The sequence below is a fragment of the Notechis scutatus genome, chromosome 4 (genome assembly GCF_049901735.1).
Source record: "Notechis scutatus isolate UNSWTSFEM ecotype Mainland chromosome 4, rNotScu1.2, whole genome shotgun sequence".
Taxonomy (NCBI): Eukaryota; Metazoa; Chordata; class Lepidosauria; order Squamata; family Elapidae; genus Notechis; species Notechis scutatus.
In genome coordinates, this window is record NC_142012.1 from 99,301,786 (window position 1) to 99,329,302 (window position 27,517).

The following is a 27,517-nucleotide window of genomic DNA, read 5'->3' on the forward strand; positions in this document are numbered from 1 at the left end:
CTAATCAGGTCACACCATAGAATTGATTTCATTTTTATCATCTTGAAATTTTTCAGAAAAGCTTAGGCTATGGCAGGGGTGTCAAACTCAAGGCCCGTGGGCTGGATCTAGCTCACAGGGCTGCCCTGGGAACTGTGATGCCTCTGCCAGTGAAAATGGAGCTCGCGGCCCTCCCAGGCTCCATTTTCGCTGGCAGAGCGCTTGGGCCACCACAGGTACCTCTGACATGAATGACTTGGAACTGGCCACTGCGCCCCCACCCCCGAAGTCAAACACATGGTTTTTTTTTTTTTTTTTGGCCACATGTTAAGTGAACCACTGCAATTGTTACGTGAATCTGGTTTCTCCATTGACTTTGCTTGTCAGAACGTCACAAAAGAAGATCACGCAACTCCAGGACACTGCAACCGTCATAAATGTGAGTCAGTTGCCAAGCATCTGAATGTAAATCATATGACCATAGGGGATGCTGCAATGGTTATACGTATGAAAAACGGCCATTTCATGTATTCACAACTATGTATACATTTATACTTATTATCTTGTAAACAATTGGCAAATCAAATAAATAAATAAATAAATAAGTCACTTTTTCAGTGATGTTGTAATAGTCACTAAACGAAGTGTTACAAGTCAAGAACTACCTCTATTATGCTTTCCATGCACCTGAATACTTTACTCTCTAGACCTTCACACTCGTTCTGCTTTGTGTCCAAGATCCCAATTCTGCCAGTGCCTGTCTTTTGATTTACAACCCAACCCAACCCATCCCATCCCATCCCAAAGGCTGGGTTTCGATTCGAGGGCTAAATGCAAAACCAATTAGCGTCCAATATTGAATGAAATTTATATCTCATAGCCTCCACCTCCTTTTCTTCATTTCCAGACCAGAAAGGCGTCCCCGTTTTATGAATCTGGATCCCTTTCTCCAAAAAATTAAGAGAACGCAAAAACCTGAGCATTAGGCTCTCCCTCTTCCCGTTTTCTCCCTGTTAAGAGAGCACAAGAAGGTCCGCTCGCCTCTCCCACCCACCCCGATCCGGGGAGCGCCGGGCTGAAGAATCAGCGAGGGGGGCTGCCGCTTCGCTGACCGGCTCTTTTTTTTACCGCCACAGTTTCCGACCGAGCCTTTCTTGCTGAGGGACGCCGCCGCGGCGGAGCTTCTGGGCGCCACCGGCCAAGTCGCGAACGAGGGCGAGCCGGGGAAGGCGGACCGATTGGGAGGGGACATGGAGGCCTCCGAGAAGAAGCTGCCCAGGGCTGTAAGTAGCGGTCCTCCGCTGTGGAGGGAGAGAGAGCAGCTGGAGCAGCGAGAGGATTCGCCCCAGGGCGGCGCTGCGCTGCGCTGCGCTGCGCGTTCCGTCAGGGAAAACCTTCCCGGGCGTCATTGCTGGATGCGTTTTGCACAATATTCGATCGAATTTTAAAATGGGGTTATAGGAGGACGCTGAATTGCGGGGATAGTACAGTTAGTACTCGACTTACGATCACAGTCGAGCCCAAAGTGTCTGTTGCTAAACGGGACATTGGTTAAGTGAGTCTTGCCTCGTTTTCTTGCCACAGTTGTTAAGTGAATCATTGCAGGGGTTACATTAGTAACACAGCGCTTAAGTGAACCTGGCTTCCCCATCGACGTTGCTTGTCAGAAGGTCGTGAAAGCAGACCACATGCCTCCAGGACACTGCAACCCTCATGAATGGGAGTCAGTTGCCAAGGGTCTGAATTTTGATCACGTGATTGGGTGGGATGTTGCAATGGTCCTTTAAGTGTAAAAAATGGTCTTGTCACTTTTTTCAGTGCCGTAACTTTCAACTGTCACTCAATGAACTGTTGTAGGTTGAGGACTACCTGTATTTACACCTTGAGTCTGAAGGCCGAGTGTGAGAACTTCACTCCCATCGTCCCAAAAAGGTGCTTTATTTTTCCCCAAAAGGCACCTGGACTTTGTTTTTCTTTGAAAACGTTTCGCTTCTCATCCAGGAAGCTTCTTCGGTTCAGATGAGAAGCGAAACATCTTCAAGAAAAAACAAAAGTCCAGTTGCTTTTTGAAAAACACACCTTTGGGACAACCATGATCTTAGACTATCATAGTGTCATTTCTGTCTTTAGGCCTAAGCAAGCCTAGAAATGATTCAAAACTATTTAAAGATGATGCATTCAAACTTCACGGCCCTTATTGTTTCAGATTACAATTCACCTCTCAATTCTTTTTGAAGTGCATTGATATGAATCATAAAACCATATCACATATCACTAAATTCCATATGTATAGCTGAGGTGAGCATATCCCTCCATTTACAATCAATTCAGCCACTGTACAGGCTCTATTGTATCTGAATCTTTCTTTTTTTGTTTATTTTATATCAAAATAAGTTACTGTCTCATTATGTGCAGAAATCTCCCAGCTACTTGCTTCCCAAAATATACCTTACCACACAAGGGAGTAATCAGAAAGCAATTAGGGCAAAGATTCTGCCTCACCTGAATGTGATAATTGCAATCTAGATCATAGTTCATATATTGAAATTGTGCAGCTTAATCATAATAAATCCTGAAGCTCTGTATTAAAAGTGGAAAAAGGGGTGTGCTTGTCTGGAACATTGGGAATATAAATTGCATAATTTTAGCACATCAGCATTACAGAACTAAATACAGAATACAGAACTAAAGTGACATAAACTTATATACAAAACTATACAGAACTATGTGAAATTACAACTGCCAGTTGTTTAGCTAGTATTTGCCTTCATACCTATGGATTTCTTCTTAAGCACCAAGGATGTTGTAATATATGGTGTAATATATAGTGTGTCCTTTTGTAATGGATAGATGGAAAATTTGTCAATGTGCACATGTTTTATGAGCTGTCCAACATTTTTTGGGTATGACATCTAGTGTCACTGAGACCTCCGTGAGTGGTTTATGCCATATACTTTCAATTTCGATTTTCAGATTTTGATACTTTTTGTTATCTTTTCCAGTCTTTTTGTTTTCTATACTACTACACCCTAGTATTGCCACATCAATTATCCACATACTCTTCTTTTCAAACACAGTTCAATCTGATGTGTTATGTTTGTACCAAGTCTTCATTAGTTTCTTTTGGGAATTCCCGCATAATTTTAACCTGGTCATTTTGATCCCATCAATTTTTCATTAATGGCCCATGATCATTTTTATAGATGTTTCAGTGAATCATTTTTGGCAATTGTATTATGTTATTGTTGATAATCAGTTTATTTTTGGTCATACAGTCAGCCAGATGTTTAGATAGGATTTGGCATTTTTGTCCACCTTTCGAGTCTCTCCCAAGGACCTGGGATAGGAAGATGTTCTTTGAGAATATCAAAGGTATTGTCTTGAAAACTGTTCTAAGTAAAGCTACCTTTTGCAATTGACTGATGGTGATTTTGTCAATGTGGATGGTTTCAGGTGGTGCTCCAGTTATTTTGGGATTGCACCCAAGGTGCCTCTTATTATTTCTATTGGTACTACCTTCATTTTTTTTGCCACAGTCATTCTACTTTTATTTATCTTTGTATTTTGTTATCTTCAGTTCCTTTTCTTTCATTCTCCTGTCTCCAGGTGTTGCCATGTTTACTAACCAGACTTCATTTTATCTTTCTTATCAACAATTACTAAGTCTGGGTGACAAGTGCTTCTCTGTTTGAACTCTAAATCCCCAGAGCACTTTAGCTTCTTCCATTTCTGTTATTTTGTCTATTTTGTGATCCCACCAGTTCTTGTTTCCAGGAAAACTATATTTCTATCAGATCTTCTACTGCCCCGTTGTTGCTACTTCGTCATGCCATAGTTAGACTGTGCAATCTTCTTGAAGCAGCCTACTATTTCCTCACCTTCTTATATTTATTCAGTTTCAAATTCTATAGATGCCCATCTCAGCCAAGTCACTCTGGGTAGCTTGCAATTCTAAAACTATAAAACAGTTACAACAGTAAAAAAACAATACAGCAATAAAATCAATACAATTTTTTTTAAAGAGACAGCATTTGCTATCTATTGTTGTCTTCTCAATTCTGGCTTTGTATGCATTTTTTCATAAAGTTTGTTCTTGTGCAACCAAAATTAGCTCATCTGTCTCTTTTTTCAACTTATTTGCTCTTAGCCATTGCCAGGTCCTGTTAACTGATTTGCCTGCTTGGTTTTCTTTTTTTTTTTGTTTTAATGTACTGGCCATATAATACTCTACCTGGCTTGCTATGTCTCTTTTCTATTCTTTATGTGGTATTTTTTGTAAGCCAGTTTGGTCTTTCTAGTAATCCTTCATGATGAATTAGCTTCAGTGTAAATTCTTCAGATATTCTTCCAATGTTCTTTCTTTTTTTTTCCAATTCTCTGGTATAAATGCAACATTGCACTCCTATTTATACTCCTTGGTAAATAGAGTCTGTTAATATCACTGAATTAAGGGCTGATTCATTTTCATTATTTTTCTAGTCTTCCTATCCAGGTCTTTTAGGTCTGTTTGAGTCCATTCTGCTATTTCAGCAGTGTATGTATCTAATGACTGGAACTGCTCAGGTTTTAATTGCCTTGGTGGTATTTCCTCTACTGCATTTGGACTAAACTTTTTCTTCACTGTTCTGTTATATTCACTACTAACCACCTTCTTGACTTCAGTATGAAGAAGGATGCCCAGGTATTTAGAGTGATTATCTTCATCCAGACTCCCTAGAGCATTTTGATTCCTTCAGTTTTCACTATTTCCCCCCTATTGATAATAATAAGGGTGACACATTTGTTCAGTCCAAACACTGTTGCAGTATCTTGACTTTATATGTGGACAGTGTTGAGCAGTGATCCTATTTCAGATGGTGGTTTTTTATTTTTCATAGTCATGACTTGAACTTGTTCACTAGTATTGATGGAGGAATCAGTGCAATGATACAAAGAGCAGTAGTGATACTGAGTCCCCTTGGAAAATTCTTTCTGTATCACCATTGACAAACAGCTATGTCTTCCATTGCACCATTGATTTTTGAACCAAGATTCCAATGTTTCTACTGACTCCTATTATTTATAGGCACTTCATTATCCAGTCATGTTGCAGGGAATCAAATGTCGTCTTTTAATTAGTTGAAGTTGGTCTTCCTTCTCTTACAAAGCTTTCCAAAATGATTTTGTCAGTTAGGAGCTGATGTGCAGTTTCCTTTCAGCTCAGATCAAAAGAGTTTGTTTTCAATTAGATGCTATTAGGCTGCATCAGCTAACATACCAGTTGGCAATTTGAAAGTTGTTGGTAATCAAGTATTTGGTGCTTTGCTTTTTGGGGGGATCATTATTATTTGCTTAAATAGCTTTTCCTTCCAAAGAATCCTTCCTCGTGTATTATCATTTTATTTTTTATTTCAATTTTTAAAATAGAGTTAATACATTGTTCTCCATCAACCTATTCAATCTAATCAAAAAAGTAGCTTTATGGCACTTATAGTTTTTATGTCACTTTTAACCGTGAATAACTCTTTTGTCTGGTTTTGAATTCATAACTACTAAGGCAGATAAGAAATGACTTGTATGCATAAATTGAAAGGCTGCTGTCTATTTTGGTCCATCTTTGCAATCTGTTGTATGCATGATGATATTAATTAGATAATGTTCACGGCTAGTAAATGTGTTTGTCCCCATCATAAATCTATCCCAGTATCAAAAGTGCTGCAGATAAAGTATCTTTTCGATAGTTTGTCATTATTGATTGAAAACCTGTTCTCAAGTAAATTGCAAGAGGAAGATAATTTTTTAATCAGAATTTAGAAAACATTCATGGCCCTTCCATGTTCTTCTTTAGTTGGCAAGGTTCCAAAACCTCAGATAGAAACTGGTTTCCAATTCCAATTGCTTTGATATCACCTTTGTATTCTAAGCACTTCAGCGTGGAATAACTAATCATGTTTGTTTTCTACAATCAGTCATAAATGTTAGTGATTAAAAATGCCACTTTCACCCATACATCTGCAAAGTAAGTTGGGAAAAATTATGTACTTTTAAGATTGTAAAAGGAACGTGTGACATTTTTGAAATCCTCTTGAAACTTGAATTACAGAAAACGACACTGGTAGAAGGAAGAAAGTTCTTTTTCTCATTTAAAAAAAACCTGAAGTTGGATCATAAAGTACTAGCAAGAAAGGGATATTATGCAATTCTTAAAAATACCCTATTTAATAAATTCCATATTTTCTGGCTAAATTTCCCCCCTATGAACTTAAATCAGGGTTATATGCCTTATTAAAGAAGAACTGTAGCTACTCGGGTGAAAGAGGAAATTGGAAATAAATTTTAGAATCCTGCCCTTTGGTGCCTTGTTGTCTGATGCATAGCATGGAACGGTCTTTTTTTGTACTATGCCAAATAAGGCTAAAGTATAACTTCGCCAGTTATACTTTTTATTACAGGTTTTTGCTGAGCAAACCTGGGTCAGTCATACAACTGTTAGGATCTTAGGACAGGGGTATCAAACTTGATTTCATTGAGGACAAAAGGGTTATGCTTGACCTCAAGGGACCGGGGAGGCTACAGCCAGGTGGGCGCGGCCAGCTCGACATCACTCATTGAGGCTCTGTTTTTGGCTGCAGTGGCCTCCTGCAGCCCTATGCCAGTGAAAACGGAACACAGGGAGGCGGTGTGGGCCCTCTTGGGCTCCGTTTTCAGCTGTGACGGCCTCTTGCAATGCTCTGCCAGCAAAAATGGAGCTCTGGGAGGATGCACACAGCCCTCCTAAGCGCCATTTTAGCTGGCAGAGGCACCGCGGGCCGGTCCTTCGCTGCTTCCAGGGAGGGCACATGGGCCAAATGCAGCCTGCGGGCCTTGAGTTTGACACCCCTGCCTTAGGATCTGAAGAAGCCAGGGATGGATTCCTAAACTGTTCCCAACACACAGAATACATGTGGGCATGCAGTTTCCCCTGGGAAAAAATGTGTGCAATTATTGGCTCTTCATAGGTAGCTAAGACTGGCTGCCTTGAAAGTTGTTTTTTACAGCATGGCCTTGACTTGTATCCAGTCATTTAATGACCATTTGAAGTTACAACGGTAGTTAAGGTGCAGTTCCAGTGGTCCCCCTCACTCCCTGATCCACTAATGCGTTTTGAATGCTCACCAACTGGCCCGCGTTTATGGCCATTTGCAATGTCCTGTGGTCATGTGATCACAATTTACAACATTTCCCCCCCCTCCAAAAAAAAACCTGGCATTTACGGTTTTCAGCAAAAATGCCCACAGCGAACAATGAATTCACTTAACGACCGTAGATTCACATAATGACCATGAAGATTGACTTAACAATTGCTGCAAAATTCACAAAATGGGGGTTGATCATATGATGATCTGCTTTAAGACCATCGTAACTTATGACCTCTAATGAGTAGGCTCCCTTATGATCAAAAGTCAAGAACTAGTTGTACATATTGTTTGGAGTGGGAGGCCTCATTGTAGAAACCTGCAGCCATTGGAGTGGTCCCACACTTTTTTTCCCCTACCCCTCTGCTCTGGAAAAGAAGAGGAAAGAGGGGTACAAGAACAAATAATCCTTTGTTAGTTTACTCCAGCGGTGGGCAATTATGGCAACTTTATGGCCTGTGGACTTCGACTCCCAGAATTCCTGAGCCGGCTGGCTCAGGAATTCTGGGAATTGAAGTCCACAGATTATAAGTCTACAGATTGTAAAGTTGTCAGAGTTACGCACCTCGGACTACTCTATGAACCCTCCTCTCATTTTGCTCTGAAGGAATATGATCTCCCTAAACAGGCAATCCTCAATTTACGACTGCAATTGAGCCAACATTTCCATTGGTCAGTGAGACCTTTTGTTAAGTGAACTTTGCCCCATTTTACCAGCATCCTTGCCCCCGTAGTTAAGTGAATCACTGCAGTTGTTAAATTAGTAATGAGGTTGTTCAGTGAACATGGCTTCTCTGTTGACTTTGCTGGTCCAAAGGTCATAAAAGGTCATGACCACTGGAACCGTCATAAATATGAGTCAGTTGCCGAGCATCCAAATTTAGATCCCATGACCACGGGGATACTGCAATGGTTGTTAACTGTGAAAAATGGCCGTAAGCCCTTTTTTTCAGTGCTGTTGTAACTTTGAACTGGTTGTAAGTCGAGAACTACTTGTATATGCAGACAGAGATTCCTAGCCACTCCTAGCTGTAACATTATTCTTTGCTGTTTCGTATATTGAAATTTATGATTGCAGACAATGGATTTTTGCATAACTGAGAAGAGAGATAGAGAGAAATCTGCTGATGTTTCCCATTGTTCAGACCAAGTCTTTGTTTATGAAGCCAGTAGCCAATTTTTGTGTGTGTGTCATTTCATGTTTCCCCCCGCAAAATATGTTTCTGGTTATTTCAGTTTGGAAATTGCCCTTTGAAGCCAATGTCTTACAATCCATAAATTTACCAGAATCCATGTTGTACATTTTTTCCTCCAGATACTTGGCCATGGAGACTATGACTCTGATTTTAGTGATGATGAAACGGTGGAGAAATCTTGCCAACAGAAAAATAGGTAACATATAGCTCTAGTAGCGTTATAATTTATATGTGTGCATATAGCAGACTTTTTTTTTTTTTTTTACTAAAGTGTGAGCAGAGTTTTTAAACTTAAGTATGAGCAGAGTATCTTATCTCGAAAAATACTGTTAAAAAAATATTGTAGCATCCATTTAGTGGCTGTTTGCCATCCCATTCAGGGGTGGGATTCTACCGGTTCAGACTGGTTCTATACAACCGGTTGTTATGATTCTGCGCAGTTTGGAGAACCAGTAAATCGTGCCCCTGGCTGGCCCCGCCCCTCTCTGCCCACCCCTCTCCTCTCCTCCCAGTCAGTCCTTACCGCGCATGCGCGACATCACGCGCATGCCCGACATTGCTGACTGCGTTCTCCCTGCCCAGTCACTCCTTAAGGTATTTCTTTCTTTTTTCCCTTCCGACAATCAGCTGTTCAGATGATCAGCTGTGCCGGGATGTCCCTCGTTGTCTTACTGCTTCACCCAGGAGGCTTCCCCGAGGCCCAGGAGGCCAAAAAAACCAGGGGGGAATGCTGCAAAAAAAACAACAAGAAGAAGCCACGCCCACCCAGTCACATGGCCACACCTACCCAGTCATGCCCGCCGAACTGGTTGTTAAAAAATTTGAATCCCACCCCTGATCCCATTCCTTGTATAGGTAGTCCTTGACTTACGACCACAATTGAGCCCAGAACTTACATGGCTAAGTGGGAAATTTGTTAAGAGGGTTTTGCCCCATTTTACGGATTTTTTTTCTTACCACAGTTGTTAAGTGAATCCCTGCACTTGTTAAATTAGTAACATGGCTATTAAGTGAATCTGGTTTCCCTATTGACTTCGCTTGTCAGAAGGTCGAAAAAAAATCACATTTCCCCGAGGCGCGGCAACGGTCATAAATATGAACCAGTTGTCAAGTATCCGAATGTAAATCATGTTACTATGGGGATGTTGCAATGGTTATAAAGTGTGAAAAATGGTCATAAGTCACTTTTTTTCGGTGCCAATTTCCCTTTGAGCAGACACCAAATGAACTGTTGTAAGTCAAGTTCTACCTGCAGTTTTGAGCTTCCCATAGAGCCCCACTAAAGGCTGGCTGATGATCCCTGGCTACGTCAGACAACAGGTTGTCCGCAAGTTATGACAGTTCATTTAGTTACAAAAGTTCATGACGACGCTGAAAAAAATTGATTTAGCATCAGTCATCACACAACTGTTGCAGATTGCAGATTGCAATCTGGCTTGGCAACTGGGTCACATTTACAACAGTTGCAGTGGGTTATGTAATCAATCACCCCTTTCAACCTTACATTATGGTAGTCCCCTAATGTCTTGCTTAATGACCGCATTGCTTAACAACAAATTTTGCTGTCCCAATTGGAGTCATAAGTCAAAGTTTATCTGTACTGAACAAGAAACCCAAGGAAATTGGAGGCCAAGAAGTTGAGGGAAAGGATTCCTACTGGGAAGAAATGAAGTATAACGGTTGCTTGTTATTTCTTCTTGACTTGTCTTTATGGAGAAGGGTTGATTGATTACTTTGCCATCAAGTCCTTTTCAACTCCTAGTGACCATCTAGATAGATTTTTCTGCCTGAAGGGGACGTGGCGTGTATTGCAATCCTATGCTCAATGATTGGGAGTGAGGTTATAAATAGGTACATTCGTTTATGCTGATTTTTTTTTAAATTCAAGTAACCCTGGTATTGAATGTGGCATTCGGGAGCATTATCTTGGTTGCTTAGAAATAAACAGAGGGGAGACTTATAAAAATGGTGAAACAAGACATACACACACACACACACAGAAATCTAAACCAACTCCTCCTGGATAACCATAATATTATCATTGTGAAATTATTATGGTTATCCAGGAGAATGTTAAGGTTATCAACTTTTAAAAAAAGTCATTAGAATTTCACTAGTCCCGAAGAATAAAAAATAATAATAATTCATTAGAGCTATGCGGTGCTTTGGATTCAGCAACACAACACAACATTTTAATGCAGTTCTTTAGAGTAGCCGATTGGTTTAAAGAGAGGCAGATAACCACCGCATTCTTACTCCTTGTAGTAGCACTTGCTCCTATTGGAATGATTCTTATGGGGGTTTGAACGTAGCGCCAAATATTTCAAGCAGTCTTTCCAACCTAATTCCTTTCATTTGCACATGAACGGACTACATGAGATAAACAAGCTTGCAAGGAGCAAGAGGTTGGTATCTAGAAGTTCTAGGGTCAGATCTTGCTATTTGAAGAGCACCAATTGGCCTCTCAGTTGCTAATCAAGGAAGGAAGAAGTAGCCATTACAATGGGATTTTCTGACTAAGATACTTAAGTCTTGTTCCAATTGACTGGTGTTTGCCCACTGTTGCCATAATTGAGTCTGTCCGGTTTGCCTTCTTCTCTTCCCTTGCACCTTGAAGTTCCCAAGTCAGTACAGGGCCATAGTTGCTTACCCCTGGCATAATGTGTCTGAAATATGATTATTTGAATTTGGTCATTTGTGTCTTACGTGGGAACTATGGGTTGATTTGTTCAATGATCCAAAAAGGATCAACCATCTTCCTATCTGCCTTTTCCAAAGTCCAATTTTCCTTTTCACAGAGTGTCAGGGAAAAACCAGAGTCTATATAATTTTGATCCTTCTAGGTGTATGAATCCCGGCATCTGAATATGTGTCCCATGGAAACTATGGGAACTCCTAGTGATCATTCTTGCTTCTAGTTATTATCTGAGTATTTCACAATTACCATATGTACGTAGTATTCGAAAGAGGGATTTTAAAAAATTACGGTAAATGCAATATCTAAGAAATACTTTCTTTTTTCTTCTCCATTCTCCCTGCCAACCAGCAAAGATGCAATTCTCAAAAAGCCCTTCCAGAAGGACAAGCCGGACAAGGTGGCCCACAGACAGGTGGCCATGGATGAGTGGGACAGGTACTCCATCACACTAGTGTAACATTGTCAGAATTGTAATAAGCATTCAAACGACTTGAATAACATTTTCTTTTTTTCCTAGGGAAGAAGCCCGAAATAGACGCTTCCATTTAATAGCAATGGATGCTGTATCCTTTAATATTTTAATTTAAAAGCAAAAATACTCTAATATTGAGAGAGAAAAAAAACCCTGTCTGAACACTCTCAAGCATTTTTTTTTGCATTTATTTTTGTCTTTGTGGTTTTCTTCAAGTATGTTTTAAATTATATTTCTTAAGGCAGCGTTCAAGCACGAACAATTTCTGGTTATCTTGATTTTGCGGGAAGGGAGGAAAAACAGGGTATTTGGTTAGATTGGTGTTTCTTTTTAAATGAAAAGAAAATAGTAAGGAAACTGATCAGGCGGAAAAGAAAATTACATTAGAAAATTGTCAAAGATCAGTCTGGGAGATTAATAGGATGCATTTTCCCAGCTATGACTTCAATATTTCAAAATATGAAAATGTAATTTAATAAGGAGAAAAAAGTCTCCTCTTTGCTATTCGCCTATACACAAATACATTTATTTAATTATATATCTTAGATGTGCTTTCTCTTTCCTACACAGTAATAAGGCTGTGTTTTCCAAATGTTAATTAAGATGAGCAATTAAAAGAAGGCAAAGAATTGTAACTACAGTATGTCCATTTCTGAAGCTAACAGTAATACTTACACTGTATGAGCTATGATTAATGTCTATGTATCTCTGTGTATGTATTCAAATATATAACAACTGCAGCACTATAAAATGCACATTTATATAATTCTGCAGTGTTTCAGTTTTGATTTAGAATAAATTATTCAAGACACTCAATGTAAATACAGCACTGGTCAGCAACTCTTTAAAACAGTTGTTGTGGGGTTTTTCCAGGTCTCAACTACTGCAGGTATCCTTCAGTTTTGATAGAGGTTGTTGTAGTAATAACTGTGTGTAACTTATCATTTAACAATAATCATCACTTTAGAATCTTTCTCTCTTACACCTTGTATTATAGAAATGTTGTGGGGTTAGTTTTTATGAATTGATCTTAAGATGAAGTTGTTACTAGGCAATCGTTAAAAAGAAACATTATTAATTTTCTTAATTCTGTTAGTATGCAAGACATAGGAAGTTCGTAAATGATTACATTTTATACTATGGTGGTAAGAAAGAAGACTTCAGACGTTCAGGGTAAGTACCATCTTATTTATAGAAGTTTATTTCTAAAAGACAGAAAGGCTGAAATCATTAATAGTTAAAGACAAATAGAATCAAACTTTATTTGGCATACGTATAAGATTAAATTATGCATGAGTAATTTTTGGATAATTAAAGACTACTTATTATATTTTACTTATCTTGTTCATGTTGAATAGGTTGATGATAAAAAGTACAGTAAGTTCCTATCTAAATAAATGCACACTTTTCATATCTGGAGATTATAGTTCCTATAAGAGGTAATAATGCTTAAATTAATTTTCAGCAGAGCATTCTATCATATATTTAAGAATTAACTGTGCTAAATGCAAATTCTTTTAATTATGCCAATTGTGTAATTCAGAACTAAAAGTAGAAGCTATATATAAAAAATTGTTATATAAAAACATTGTTGAATTGGATCCTATGTTCTGAATTAAAAAGCACACATCAACTGTATTATCTAGATTAAATGTGGTGCGTAGTATTTCTGCATGAACATATTTACTAAAATCAACATTACTCAGTTATAAAAGAATCTGAGTACAGTTATCTTGTCATTTTTTCTGAATCTAGAGAATGAGAAGCATTTTGTTGTAGTGTAAGGTAGTGTCAGGGATGTGATTTTATGATAAAGATTTTAGGGGGGGAAATGATATGCTAAAGAACTTCACAAAAACCGCAAAAGCATGGACAGTTTTTATTACTCGTTTTAATTTAAATCAATTCTTTGATCATTCGCCCCAACTTTTTTTTTTCTTTTTAACAGAGAAAACGATAAAACTGACCTTGATGTTATAAGGGAGAACCACAGGTTCTTGTGGAGAAAAGAGGATGAAGTCGATATGAATTGGTAACTTGAGCTTTTCTTTATTTCTCTGTCAGGGCAAACTGATTCACACAACAACTTCTTTGGTCTGGCCCAAAGGCATTAATCCCTTCCCAAGCACATGTCTGCTTGTCTCCCCCTGTATCTCAGTATCCCATGACAGCCCAAAGGTGACTTAAGATGTGGTCATTTAGAAGTGGTGTATTTTCCTTGTCCTACCTCCGCGATGGCAAACCTATGGCATGCGTGCCACTTGTGCTATTTGTGCTGGCACACCGAGCTGCAGGCAAACTTATCTTACTGCGCATGTGCGCGCCTCACAGCTGATTTTTTTTGGCTAATTTCGGGCCGTTTTCGGCCTCCCAGAGCCTTTGAAAAAAGCCTCTGCAAGGCTTTTCAGGGCGAATAGGCCTGTTTCATCACTTCCTGTAATACCGGAAGTGATGAAACGGCCCGGGCATATTATTCATCCTGAAAAGCCTTGCAGAGGCTTTTTCCAAGCCTCTTGGAGGCCGAAAAAGGCCTCAAACCAGCCGAAAAATCAGCTGTGAAGCACAGTGCAGGTAAGGGGGTGGCGGGAGATGGAGGGGGGATGGAGATTGCGCATGCATGTGCAGAGGGTGTGTGGGGGTGTGTGCATTGCATTCTGGGTGCTGGCATGTGAGTGCGTGCACGCTAATGTGTACGCAATTTTGGGCACAGGAGCCCAAAAAGGTTAGCCACCACTGGACCTACCTCATACGCTCTGTGCTGGTGATATGGGGCCCACTGAGGTGCATTGGGGAAGCAGTCTGAAATGAAATTTCTGTGTGTTGGCTGAAATGATCGATGCCAGCAGTCTTGGGACTCCCGGTTGGTTCTCCCGATTTCCTTTGGGATTACTTCCTTCGGACTAATCCCTGACCTCTTTGCTCACCTTCTCAGTCTTCTTTTGGCTGTAAGGCAAATCAGATCAGATCAACTCAAATCCTATTATGGTTGTAGACCAGCCTAAAGGCAGATCGGTGTTCCCGCTTTCTGAAGATACTTTTTTAAAAAAAACAAAAAACTGGAGCCTCCAGGCCTTAAACTTGATTAATTTCATTCCAGGTTAAGATATGCAAATTGAGCTTCTGTGACCTGACTGGCAGGCATTCCCTTCCCAGGACTGCTGCTCAGTGGTGGGATTCAAATTTTTTACTACCAGTTCTGTGGGCGTGGTGTGGCTTGGTGGGTGTCACTTGGTGGGCGTGGCAGGGGAAGGTTACTGCAAAATCGCCATTTCCACCTCACTCCAGGGGAAGGATACTATAGCCCCATTCCCTCCCCACCCCTCTAACCTGCTTTCCAGCTCCATTCTCCTTTACAGGGCAACCAAAGAAGACCCAGCCGATCAGCTGGGACTCGGGAGGCAGAGAATAGATGGGGGTGGGCCCAATCAGAGGTGGGGTTTGCCGGTTCTCCGAACTACTCAAAATTTCTGCTACCAGTTCTCCAGAATTGGTCAGAACCTGCTGAATACCACCTCTGCTGCTGCTCCCACAGAGATAGCTTTAGCTTCTTGTCTCCTCTCATCCCTCTATGTTCATGGGATATTTTACAGAATCCCCTAACTAAGTCCCTTTCTCAAACTCCCAATGTTAAGCAGCACCTTATCCAGTGGCTGCATTTCATCTGTGCAAATCCCAGTGGCCCCTAGGTGGCAGTCAAGAGACATATTTTTTTTTAAAAAAACCTCATAGTTGCAGTCTACAGTCAACCAGCTGACCCAGAATTTCAAGGAAGTAGAAGAATGAAAAATAATAATGGGTCAGTGTTCAAGAGGAAAGAAAAAAGTTGCATTGCATTGAGGAGCCATAATATTAAGCATGCCCCAATGCACATCAGTGGGCCCTACATCACCTGTACAGAGGCCTTTTATACTGTATATTGAATGGCATAGAATGGGATTGGAGTTTTGTCGATCGAAACAGAAACCATAGCCCTTAGGATGTTGCCTGTTAAAACTGCATATGTACCAGTATAGCATAGGTCCATTCCAGGTATATGGGGAGGGGGGAGCACTATGAGGTCAGCAAGATTTAGGGTGGCCTGAATGGGATGGCAGCATAGCAAATTGTGTGGATGTGGCATCTCTCTCACATTTTAATTCTTAAGTCTCCTTTTTGAATATTTTTATTTACTTACTTATTTGGTGCCTTTGATTTAGTCTTGACTCCTGGCGACTGCCTGGATAAGTCACTGCAGCTTTCTTGGCAAGATTTTAGAAGTGGTTTACCATTTCCTCAGTGGTGGGATTCATTTTTTATTTTTTTACTACCGGTTCTGTGGGCATGGCTTGGTTGGCGTGGCAGGGGAATGATAATGTAAAATCTCCAGTCAGAGGTGGTATTTGCCGGTTCTCCGAACTACTCAAAATTTCCGCTACCGGTTCTCCAGAACTGGTCAGAACCTGCTGAATACCACCTCTACATTTCCTGCTTCTTAGGACTGAGAGAAAGTGGCTGGTCCCAAGATCACCCAGCTGTTTTCATCCCTAAGGCAGGAAAGATTGAAACTCAGCCTAATACACCTCAGGTCCCCAACTCCATGGTAGGCTGCTGTTCGGAACTGTGCTACGGAAGTGGAGGGTGAGCGTGCGCGAAGCTCCATGTGCCCGCTGCTTGCTCAAATGGAGCTGTATGCGCACACTCACCCGCAGCTCACACGGAACCATCCCTTCTCTTCCCCCCGCCACGCCAGTCTGCGAAGCCAGAAAGGTTGGAGAACACTGCACTATACCATACTACCTCCCCTCCCCCCAAAAGATAGCTTCAGACATTTAGGAAGTGTGAAATAATACACTCTGTAGCAAAGCATGCTCATGATAAAAGTAAAGTAATAGCAAGCTACTTGAACAATGAATGCCAACCATTTAAAAATATTCTGTTGCAACTAATACTTAACAGCAAATAAACTTGTTGGCGTTTCTGCCTATCCTTTGTTAAAGGTGGAATACCTTTTCTCTTTTTGTCCATATTTTTTCTTCTGTTCAATCAATAATCCTATCTTTCAGGGAGAAGAGGCTGAGCAAGAAATACTATGATAAATTATTCAAAGAATACTGTATAGCAGACCTGAGAAACTACAAAGAGAACAAGGTAATTTTTAGGTTCTGGCTGAAAGTTTTGAAAATAATTTTAGTTCATTAGCAAATTGTTTTAGGGAATTGGACAATATAGAGGGTGGTTTTACAAAACCATTATTGTTTATGACCGGTGCATGAGAGTCACATATTTGCGGACCCTTGACTTATACCTTGCTTTTAGATATTTTGTTTAGGTAACAAAGCAATGTTGATCTGTTTGTTCCCAATGGCTGTTGCAGAACCCTAGCAAATGTTTGAGGCAGCTACTAGGTTAATGAGTAGGTGCTATACTTGCAACTGGCAAACTCACGCTCTCTTTGGATGAACATCTATGGAGCAAACCATGTAGCAGAAAATTCTGTTTCCAAAACTGGCTTCACAGATTCCTTGCGGTTGTCCTTAAGACAAGTCACAATGCTGTAGTTCTCGCTCACAGATGGTCTTGTGCAGTTAAGATTCTGAGAGATTAGCAAATAATGGGCAAAGATGTATTGAAATATAGCATTAGTTTGATCCAGCACATTTCTTAAGTACAAAACCAGTGAGGAGAATGACATGACTGCATTCCTCTCTTTCATCCTCTTGAAATCAATATAGAGACTTAAAATTAGCCTTTGGCACAGATGAGAACAGATATAGCACTGGCTATGAATTTTAATGGCTACAATGCTTCTTAGCAGCTGATCTTTTTCGGAAAACTATTCCAGTGTGATGGATGATTAAAAGGAAATATAGCTGAATGGGCAGCCTGTTGAATCTAAGTCGATACAATGGCATTGAACAAGTAGTACTTACGACCATTCCTTGAAATGCTGGCTGTCGTATAACCTGCACGGTCACCTGATCTCTTTATAGTGGTTCTTTATATTGACTATCCAAAATTCAACTGGTTAAAAAAAAAGCCTAATAAAAGACACGAATAACTTTAAAAAAAAACCCTACTATTAAGCACAACTGTGTTATATTCATCGTTACCATTTTTGATTTCACACACCTCGTTCCTAAAGCAACCTTTGGAATCATGTGACATTCATTTTCATCACTGATATTATGATTTCAATGATTTCATAATTGCTGTTCATTGCTTACTTTAATAAAAAAAATAGTTTTTTCGATGTAGAGGCTACTTTTTCCTACTTTTTCTGTGTGTTTGCTGAATTTGTAAATGCAAAGTACTAACCGTGTGTTTGTAAAATATTTCCAACAGTTTGGATTTAGATGGAGACACGAGCAAGAAGTTGTCTCAGGAAAAGGCAAGTTTTCTTCTTGTTCCTTATTGAGCCTTGGAACCTAACTTAGATGAGCAGAATTCTGTTATGGAAAGGGCTTTTCTAACCTCTCACTGCAGCCTCTTCAGGCTCCCAAAATCTGATATTTTGAAGGCTGAAGAACTGAAGGTAAAAATGTCATCTTATGTTTGTTGGTCCTTCCTAACATCTGGTGTTGATCTAACACAGGGGTGTCCAACCTTGGCAACTTTAAGACTTGTGGACACAATTCTGGGAGTTGAAGAATTCCACAAGTCTTAAAGTTGCCAAGGTTGGACACCCCTGATCTAACATCTTCTCAGACTTACAAAAAAACTATTTCTAGTTCACCAGTTATACCATTGATTTCAGGCCATGGAGTTTATTGTTGCTGTTAATTGTACAGTAGCCTTCTAATATACCATAATTTAACTGTATAATAATTTATTCTTACTATTTTGTGAATTGTAATTTTAATGACCGCAGGCTTGCTCAGATTATTAAAGTCATCAAATATCATTGTTACAGAGCAATAATATAGTTTACCACTAAGAGGCGTGAGCATGCAGCATTGTTGTGAGATTCAGTTGTAGGTTTTCTTGAGTGTATTTTTGCAGTTTCCTTTTGGGTGTGTGCAAAAAGGTTGCAAAAGGTGAATGCGTGACCCCAGGACACTGCAAATGTCATAAATATGAGTCCGTTGCTAAGCATCTGAATTTTGATCACATGACCAAGAGGATGCACTAATAGTCATAAGTGGGAAAAACAGTCATAAGTCACTTTTTCAGTGCCGTTGTAACTTTGAACGGTCACTGAATGAATTGTTGTAAGTCAAGGACTACCTGCAATGTATTCTAATCAAAAAAGAGGCACATGGGGGGGATTGTGTTACATTTGTTTTGAACAGTAGGTCATTTAGCACATTTCACAATTGAGGAGTAACCTGCATCTCGGTGTCTTTGGTCTAAACCAATGTACTTCACTATTTAACAGAATGGCAGAGTTGGAAGGGACCTTGGAGGTCTTCTAGTCCAACCCCCAGCACAGGCAGGAAACCCTATACCCGTGATGGCGAACCTATGGCACGCGTGGCACAGGTGGCACACAGAGCCATTTATGCGGGCATGCGAGCCCCAGGCAAACTTACCTCACTGTGCATGCGCGTGCCTCCCAGCTGATTTTCAGTCCTTTTTCGGCCTGCCAGAGGCTTGAGGGAAGCCTTTGCAGGCCTTGCAGGCCAAAAAGTAGGCCCGTTTTGTCACTTCCGGTATTTCTGGAAATACCGGAAGTGACAAAACAGGCCCATTTTTCGGCCTGCAAAGCCTGCAGAGGTGTCCTTCAAGCCTCTGGCAGGCCGAAAAAGGCCTCAAACGGGCCAAAAATCATCTGGCAAGCACAATGCAGGTAAGGGAGTGGCAGGGAAGGGGGAATTGTGTGTGCATGTGCAAGGGGTGTTGGGGGCCCATGCGCATTGCCTTCTGGGTGCTGGCATGCGAGCACGCGGGTGCAATTTTTGGCACAGGAGCCCAAAAAGGTTAGCTACCACTGCCCTATACCATTTCAGACAAATGGTTGTCTAGTCTCGTCTTAAAATCTTCCAATGTTGGAACATTCACAAGTTCTGGAGGCAAGTTGTTCTGCTTCTCTCCTTGATTAGTTTCCACCCATTGCTTCTTGTCCTGCCCTCAAGTGCTTTGGAGAATAGCTTGACTCCCTCTTCTTTGTGGCAACCCCTGAGATATTGGAACACTGCTATCATGTCACCCCTAGTCCTTCTTTTCATTAAACCAGACACACCCAATTTCAGCAACCATTTTTTATATGAATGCACACTGTCGAATTTACCACAGTGTTATCACAACCACATTTAACAATACATTAATGCATACTGAATTTATTTCTGCAACAATGAATCCTGGCTTATGTAAAACAACAAGCGATGTTCATGTATTCTGAGCAGCCAGAGACGAAATCAAAATAAGACACAAAGACCAAATATTTTGGTAATTGCCAAATCCTGAAAGTTATTTACGTATCTAATTCTGGGGGGACTCTTGGTTAACATGCATTATTTACATGTCTAGTTGTGGATTATTGGTTATTATGCTAATGCAATACTCCATGTTTGTTGCATAATTGTAGGTGAAAGTTAGTCAGGTTTGGGATATTAGCTAAGCTGATCAAAATTCCTTCATACATTCCCACCTCAAAAATGTAACCAGCTAATCCCATAAGTAAATCCTCTCTGATGAAATTCCTCAAAGTTGCTTCTAGAGCAGCAGCTGAAGCCATTGCTAGGATTAGGAAGGCTGTATTTTTCTAAAAAAATCATTTGATTCAGGTTTCTTTCCTCAGTGTTCGCCAATAAATATATGTGGCTGTTTTACTTTGTATGCATCTTACAGCTTTTCACATTACTATGGGTTGCTATCTGTTACAATGCAGTTCATTTGCTGTTGGTTCTTAAAATAAACTATTCCTTTGTCGTTATTGTTGTGGGTAGAAATTCAAAACCCAGGACTTTGATTTATTTATTTTTCTTTTTAGCAAGAACTTAATATTATTTGGTGGGGAAAAAATGATTAAGTTCCTTACCTTTTGGTGTAAGGTTTAGAATTACAATTGGTTTTATAGGCAGAATGGAAGTATTTGAGGATATTGTCAATCCAGCTAAGCCGGACAGTCTGAGGTTTAATCTTTAAAAAAAAAAAAGGCTTGGTGGTGAGCCTCTTAATACAAATTGGCATCACTCTGAAGGCATCCAGATGAATCTCTCCAAGAGGCTGCATATCCCTTATACTTTATGTAGCATTAAATACAGAATAATGTCTAAAAAAAATCCAGTATGCAATGTAATACATAGCAGGGCTTGGCTGGACCATGCTGTCTCATGCTACACTCATTTTATTAGTTCAGCAAAGCAATCTGCTTTTGGGGAAACGCTTGGAGTCATTTTTGAAGATAGGTCAAAATGCAGCAGGAAGAAAAGTTGAAGGGAAAAAAAATCCTCAGGGATCATTTCGATTAGTGATTTGGATGTTATTCATCATCAATCGTTTGTTAGGGAGTCTGACTTTCACACAGACAGAATTAAAGATGAGATGTATTTTTCTGAGAAACATATAGCTAATTCAATTATTATACTTTATTTCTTGTATTGAACCTGATGATCTAAATAGCCCTGTCCAAGATGATAATATCTATCATTTGATGTAAGCATAATGAATATAGGAACTATTGCTTAGGCCAATTTTTACTATTGTGGCTTTAAAATACTAACTAAAATATCCCTTTGGTTAATTAAATGTCAAAGCAGAAAGCAAGGCTAAGAAGGGGACCTGTGCTTTACAGAAAGGGTCCCAAACCTTTCGGACCTCAGGGACCACTAAATTCATCATTTTAAATCCCAAGGACCACTAATACGATCTGCCTAATAACCAGCTGGGTGGGCGTGACTAGGTGGTCATGTGACTGGGTGGGTGTGGCCAACTCGATGTCATGTTGCTAGCCTCTACTCACCCCTCCCCTCCCAGCCACTCCTCGCCTCCCTGGCCGGACTCCTTAGGGTCCCAACTGGAAGCAGTTGTTGGAGCTAAGCAGCCGCCAGGAGAAAGAGTTGGCAAAACAGCTGGGTCAGTTCAAATTGGATCTGACTCAGCAGGAGCATCTCACTGAGGACTATGAGTGTAGAGATAGAGGTCAGGTAGAGGTTGCGAGCAGCACACTGCCGTATCTCCAATGCCTGCATGCCTCAAACATTATCTCACCTAGTTCACGTCATCAGGATACTGCGGAACACTGCCCCTGGCTGGTACGTTCTTAAGATTGGTGAGGAGAATCCACCAGCGCAAATGCTGTTTCTATATTACCTTTGGCTGCTTGGAAAAACCGTATAAAAGCAATAAACCCTGCGAAGGCAGTTAGACCTCTTTGCACCCTGCAGATGACTGGTCATTGACTCCATCATACAAGCACAGGCTTTCCAAGCAGAGGAAAGGCCTGCGGTAATGCAAGGCCAGATATCAGTGCCTGGAGGCTCGGGGGGGCTGAGATGGTCAGCCAGTTCCAGGCCATGATGCAGTCCCGCTGGAACAAGAACCCTCCAGCTCTTCGCCACCAGTGGCATTTCCTTCCAGCCTTTGCCCAAAGCCCTGCCCTAGAAGGCTGAAGCAGACCCCAAGTTGGAATTTCTGCCCCCCTTCGACCCACACAAAAAGACCCCGAAGGGGGGAGAGTCTCTGCAGCAATACAAACATTCATTGCACAGGTCAGGCCCAGGGGGTATAGTTTTAGGACCCCTGATTTAGTGCAATATAAAAAAAAATGCAAATCATTTTTCTGCAGACCACCAAAATTTTCTCGTGGACCACCAGTGGGTGACCGCTGCTTTACAGGACCTTTGCTGTTTTGCAATAAAGGTCAAGAAGCTCCAAAGGCAGCTAGAGAAACTGAGGTGGGGGGGAATGTTCCCTAAAATACAAGGACATACAATGCGAATCCAACAGTTACAGGCAGAAATGATTGAGAACAGACAGGAGTCGCGATGATTTGGAAGGAAAAGCTGTTTCTTTTGAAGTTGTTGCTGTTGTTGTTGGGTGCTTTGCAGGAAGATTGAGACACAACACTAAAGTAAATGACAAGGCCCAGCTTTCCATGTTTCTTGTCTTTGTTTGCAAAGACTTTTTGGAAGGCACTCAAATGAACATCAAAATCAAAAGTTTTTTCACCTCAAACCACAGTAGCTGAGGGTCCATGTCAGGTTGAGCACCTAAAAGATCTTGGGCCATGCTTTTAATCACACATCTTTACTTAGATCAGGGGTCTCCAACCTTGGCAACTTTAAGACTTGTGGACTTCAACTCCCAGAATTCCTCAGCCAGCTTTGCTGGCTGAGGAATTCTGGGAGTTGAAGTCCACAAGTCTTAAAGTTGCCAAGGTTGGAGACCCCTGACTTAGATCAAGGGATGTCCAACCTTGGTAACTTTAAGACCAGTGGACTTCAACTCCCAGAATTTCCCCGCCGACTATGCTGGTTGGGGAATTCTGGGAGTTGAAGCCCACCGGTCTTAAACCAAGTTTGGACATCCGTGACTTAGATTATTTCTTTATTCCTACATCCAGCTGGCTGAGAAGTATTGATCTGGATCATGGTCATAAGTGCCTGTTCCTGCAGATAGAATGCTAAGTTATTTTGTGTATTGTTTCAATATGCTAATTTCTGATAAACTACATGGTAAGTTACAATTATGGCAATTATGTTTCCCTAAGCAAATAATTATGGAGAATTTAAGTGCTTCCAGTTCCAGACAAGACTTGTTTTGTATAAAGTACCTGTCTCACAGAAATTCCAACAACCTTGGAACAACAGATAAAAATGTGTTAAGGTGAAGAAGTTAAATGAATTGACAAAGTATTCTTATTTATAGTGCCGGAAGCTATCCAGAAACAACTGTGAAGCAGGCTCATCCCCATTTTTTATCACTGACTGTAAATAATTTAATGCTTTTTATTTCTATCTAATTCTGTTTTTCCTTTTCCCATCTATGCAAAATACCAAAAAGATCAGACTAAAGTGTCTGCATATGAGTGAATCAATATGGTAATTTTTTCTCCATTGTTAATGCTTTGTAGCATTTAATAAATACAATATCCTTAAATAATATCCTTAAATATAAGACCTTTCAAATGGACATTTCAGCAAGTTATTTACTTGTAAATATTGTATCATGTAGCAATTCTTACAATCTTGGTAATTTAATGTTCTGTTCAATTTCTCTCCAGGGCATTTTTCTTGTGGAAGCAAACATTGTGATGAAAAAGAAGGCTTAAAGAGCTGGGAGGTGAATTTTGGCTATATTGAACATGGGCAAAAGAAAAACGCACTTGTTAAATTAAGTAAGTCCGTCATATAATCAATACTTATCTCCTTTTCAATGGAGATTGACTGTTTCCTAGTATGATTTGATTGCTTATTGTACCCTATGACTATTACTAAGTGTTGTACCTTATGATTCTTGACTCTTAACCAGTGGTGGGATTCAAATGTTTTTACTACTAGTTCTGTGGGTGTGGCTTGGTGGACATGGCAGGGGAAGGATAGTGTAAAATGTCCAGTCAGAGGTGGTATTTTCTGGTTCTCCGAACTACTCAAAATTTCCATTACCGGTTCTCCAGAACTGGTCAGAAGCGGCTGAATACCACCTCTGCTCTTGATGAATGTATCTTTTCTTTTATGTACACTGAGAGCATATGCACCAAGACAAATTCCTTGTGTGTCCAATCACACTTGGCCAATAAAGAATTCTTAATGTCTTAATCTTAAATTTGTAGAAAAATAACATTAGGTATTTTAAAAATATAGGTGAAGGGAAATTTAACTACAACATATCCAAAAGAAAGTGCAGTTAGGTTCACTTACAATCCATGATAGATTGACAGTTAATTTCTGGGTGCATTAGTTGCACCCCGCATGTGGCTCAAACTGCTACGTTTTCCTGATCGGTGGGAGAGTTTTGAGAATGAACGGCATCAGGAAGGTTAATTAGCCAGCTGACTTTCAGCCACCACATAATCCAAGCAGATACACAAACATTCTGACGAAAGGTAACCCAAGAAATGCAAAGTGAAAATTTATACATGGCAATCCTTGAAGCATAAAAATAGCATTTATATGTGTGTATATGTGCCTTCAAATTAGGGTTACTACTACGTTCTTGTTGAGAGCACCAAAGTGCTTCTGGGTTGAAAGGATTGAATGGTTGCCCTGGGTCGCCCAGTTGGCCTCTTTTGATGTCTCCGTTAAATTGCCCACCAAAGTGGTATCCATCTATCTACTCACAGTTGCCTACTTTCAAACTGTTGGGTCAGCTGGAGAATGTGATGGGAGCTCACCTTCTCCTGCGACAGCAACTGAGTCTCGAACGCGAACCTGTTGATAGTTCAGCATCCTAACCTAGTGAGCCACAAGTCAGTGTTGGCTCCTGACAACATGCTGGACAAGCCAATGAAATTTTCTTGACCAGGTTTGCTCTTGTGTGCTTCCTAGGGCTGAATGAGAGAGACTGGCCCAATGTCACTCAGGTGGTTTTGTGTCCAAGGCAGGACTAAATCTCGGTTTCCCGGTTTCTGTGCCACTGCTGTTAACTACTATATTGAATAGGCTCTCAAAATCATATTAATTTTTAATTACATATGCATTTAATGATAGTTATTGGTATCCCTTCTATTTATAGGTGGTTTCCAATTTATGTGTGTGTCTCTATGTGTGCATATAAATAAAATATGTTCCTTTTTTTTTTAAAGGACTCTGTCCAGAATGCTCTTTCAAATTAAATTTTCATCACAGGTAATGCACCTTTCAATGCATTATTATTATTATGGCTTGTCACACAGTCAGCCAGATGTTTTGATTGGATTTGGCATTTTGATCTATCTATCAAGTGCTTCCCAAGGACCTGGAATAAGGAGATGTTGTTGTTTGATGGTATTATCTGATGTGAGGGATTGTTTCAGGTTGCAAGTAAAGCTGCCTTTTGCAATTGACCAGTAGTGATTTTATCAATGCCGATGTTTACCAATGGGATTGCACCCAAGGCATATATTACTTACCATTGGGACCACTACTGCTGGTTTATGCCATAATCTTTTTAACCTTTGGTTTTCAGATCTTGATATTATTATTATAATATATACAACAATGTGAAATCATACCTGCTAAATTTTTAGCTGGTCTTGGCCTTCATGTGCATTTAGTCCTTTAGAAAAACCTAGGATGTCGTATTAGTTATAGTTATAGCATAGTTATATGAACAGTTATAGGAACGTAGTTATAGGAACAGTTCCCAGCAGCCTGGCCTTTTGTTGTTATTACTGTAATCATTTACTATTTAAAATATGTTTCCAAATGTGTTTGGTTCAACTTTCATAATCCTAGCTAGTATGAGTAAAAGAAGTGTACTCTTAACATAGTTGTAAAACCACCCGCCACAGTTGTGAGTTCATCAAAGCCTGGCACCCCACAAGCCATTCTATCAACAGACACATACAACCAGCCTACGAACCCCTCAGAATCCAACTCAACCTCACAGCTAACCACAGACAGCACCAGCCCTCAACCAACCCACACAACTTTCCCCCCCGCCAGCAGTTCACTTCCCAATGACTCTGACCTGTTGTAACCTCTCTTATCACAAGACCCGATACAACTCTTACTGACGACTCCCACTTGGCTCATCACAAGACCCTCACTTGGCACACCCACACCCGAATCCCTTATAAACATAAGAACACTGACATCCCCTAAACTCTGCTGAAGATGTTATTTAGCCTAGTAATGAAACGTTGGAAACCAACCCACAAGCTTCACCCTCACAGTTGTAAATCACCAAATTAGCTAAGCCAAGGAGTCCAAGGAGCCAAGAACAACACGAAGAGTTACTTCAGAATAATTTCCTTACACCTACAGAAATCATGCCAGACTAAAGAGCTTATGTGCAGACATAGATATAATGATTAGATATACCCTGGAACTGCTAGGGGGAGTCCTCTGTCCTCTTCCTGCCTCCCAGAAATTTCAAGCTTCTTTGTCTCTTGGCCCTCTGAGCCCCTTCCTTCTGTGACTCTGGCCCATCCTCCACCACATTCTGCTTTGTATTGCCAACCTATTATTGCTGCATAATTTAAGGGAAACTAGTAGAGTAGGGGTGTCAAATTCGCGGGTTGCAGGCCAGATGCATCATATTCTGGCCACGCCTATCCCAGATTTAGCGAAGGGGAGGGAAAGTTCTGATACGTCACGTGACAACAATATGTTGGCGCGAGTTTGACACCCCTGTAGAGAATTTACTTGAACGATAAACAGAACTGTTATTTGTATTGCCTTATTACTTGATTGGTAACACCATTCATCCACGTTTTAGGAAGCAAATTAGTATCTTTAATACCAATTTGTCAGAGAAACTGTGTATATGCAACCGTTGCTTGCTCATGAAATAGAAATACAGAAGTGCACAAATTTGCCTGCATGTATATAGCCTCTAATTGTATAAGGACAATTGTCTTGGTGGTTAGTAAGTAGGCAGTCTTTTTTTTCCCAAGGTGGTATTAGATTGATAAAAACCAGGGCCCTATTTTCTATCCAGAGGACTAAATGCTAGCATTTCCAGACATTTTTGAGGTTAAAATTGAGTAAATTCTGCTTTAGAATCAACGTGGCATATTTCAGTTCAATTGAAATCAGATATTTTTTGGAAGCAGAAAGATGAGATCACATTTATCTGTAATACAAAAGCAGAGAAAAGTGTATATTCCTTATTCTAATTTTGGGCAGGCTAGAGACAAAGTCTGGTCATATTTCATATTTAAGTTACCTATAAAAGATAGATTTATTATATGCAAATATGTATTTAAACTATTATAGTTCTAACCCATGTTTATACATTTTTGAAGCTGCATGGACATGTTATTTATTTCTTCTTTATAAAGGAAAAGGGAGGTGAAATCAGGAAAGAATCAAGACAACAAAGAACAAAGCTCCAAAATTTTAAGTGGTAAAAAGTCAAGAGCAACTTCACCACATGGACACAAGGCAAAGAAAAAAAAGATCCATGAAGGTAAAAAGAAAACTTCAAGATGTAAGGTTACTTTTAGGCTTAGAAT

General features: G+C 40.2%; 1 protein-coding gene across 1 annotated transcript in view; it reads left to right on the forward strand.

Moving 5' to 3' along the window:
• The first annotated feature begins 1,116 nt into the window (after positions 1–1,116).
• LOC113414053 (protein FRA10AC1) overlaps positions 1,117–27,517 on the forward strand; it is a 29,988-nt gene continuing 3,587 nt past the window's right edge. Inside the window, exons 1-11 of the mRNA XM_026670760.2 lie at positions 1,117–1,262; positions 8,449–8,525; positions 11,376–11,462; positions 11,545–11,590; positions 12,596–12,672; positions 13,448–13,531; positions 16,542–16,626; positions 17,821–17,866; positions 23,642–23,755; positions 25,163–25,205; positions 27,344–27,471. Of these exons, the coding sequence (XP_026526545.2) occupies positions 1,230–1,262; positions 8,449–8,525; positions 11,376–11,462; positions 11,545–11,590; positions 12,596–12,672; positions 13,448–13,531; positions 16,542–16,626; positions 17,821–17,866; positions 23,642–23,755; positions 25,163–25,205; positions 27,344–27,471 (820 nt within the window). The 5' untranslated portion in view covers positions 1,117–1,229. The remainder of the gene's footprint in view (positions 1,263–8,448; positions 8,526–11,375; positions 11,463–11,544; positions 11,591–12,595; positions 12,673–13,447; positions 13,532–16,541; positions 16,627–17,820; positions 17,867–23,641; positions 23,756–25,162; positions 25,206–27,343; positions 27,472–27,517) is intronic.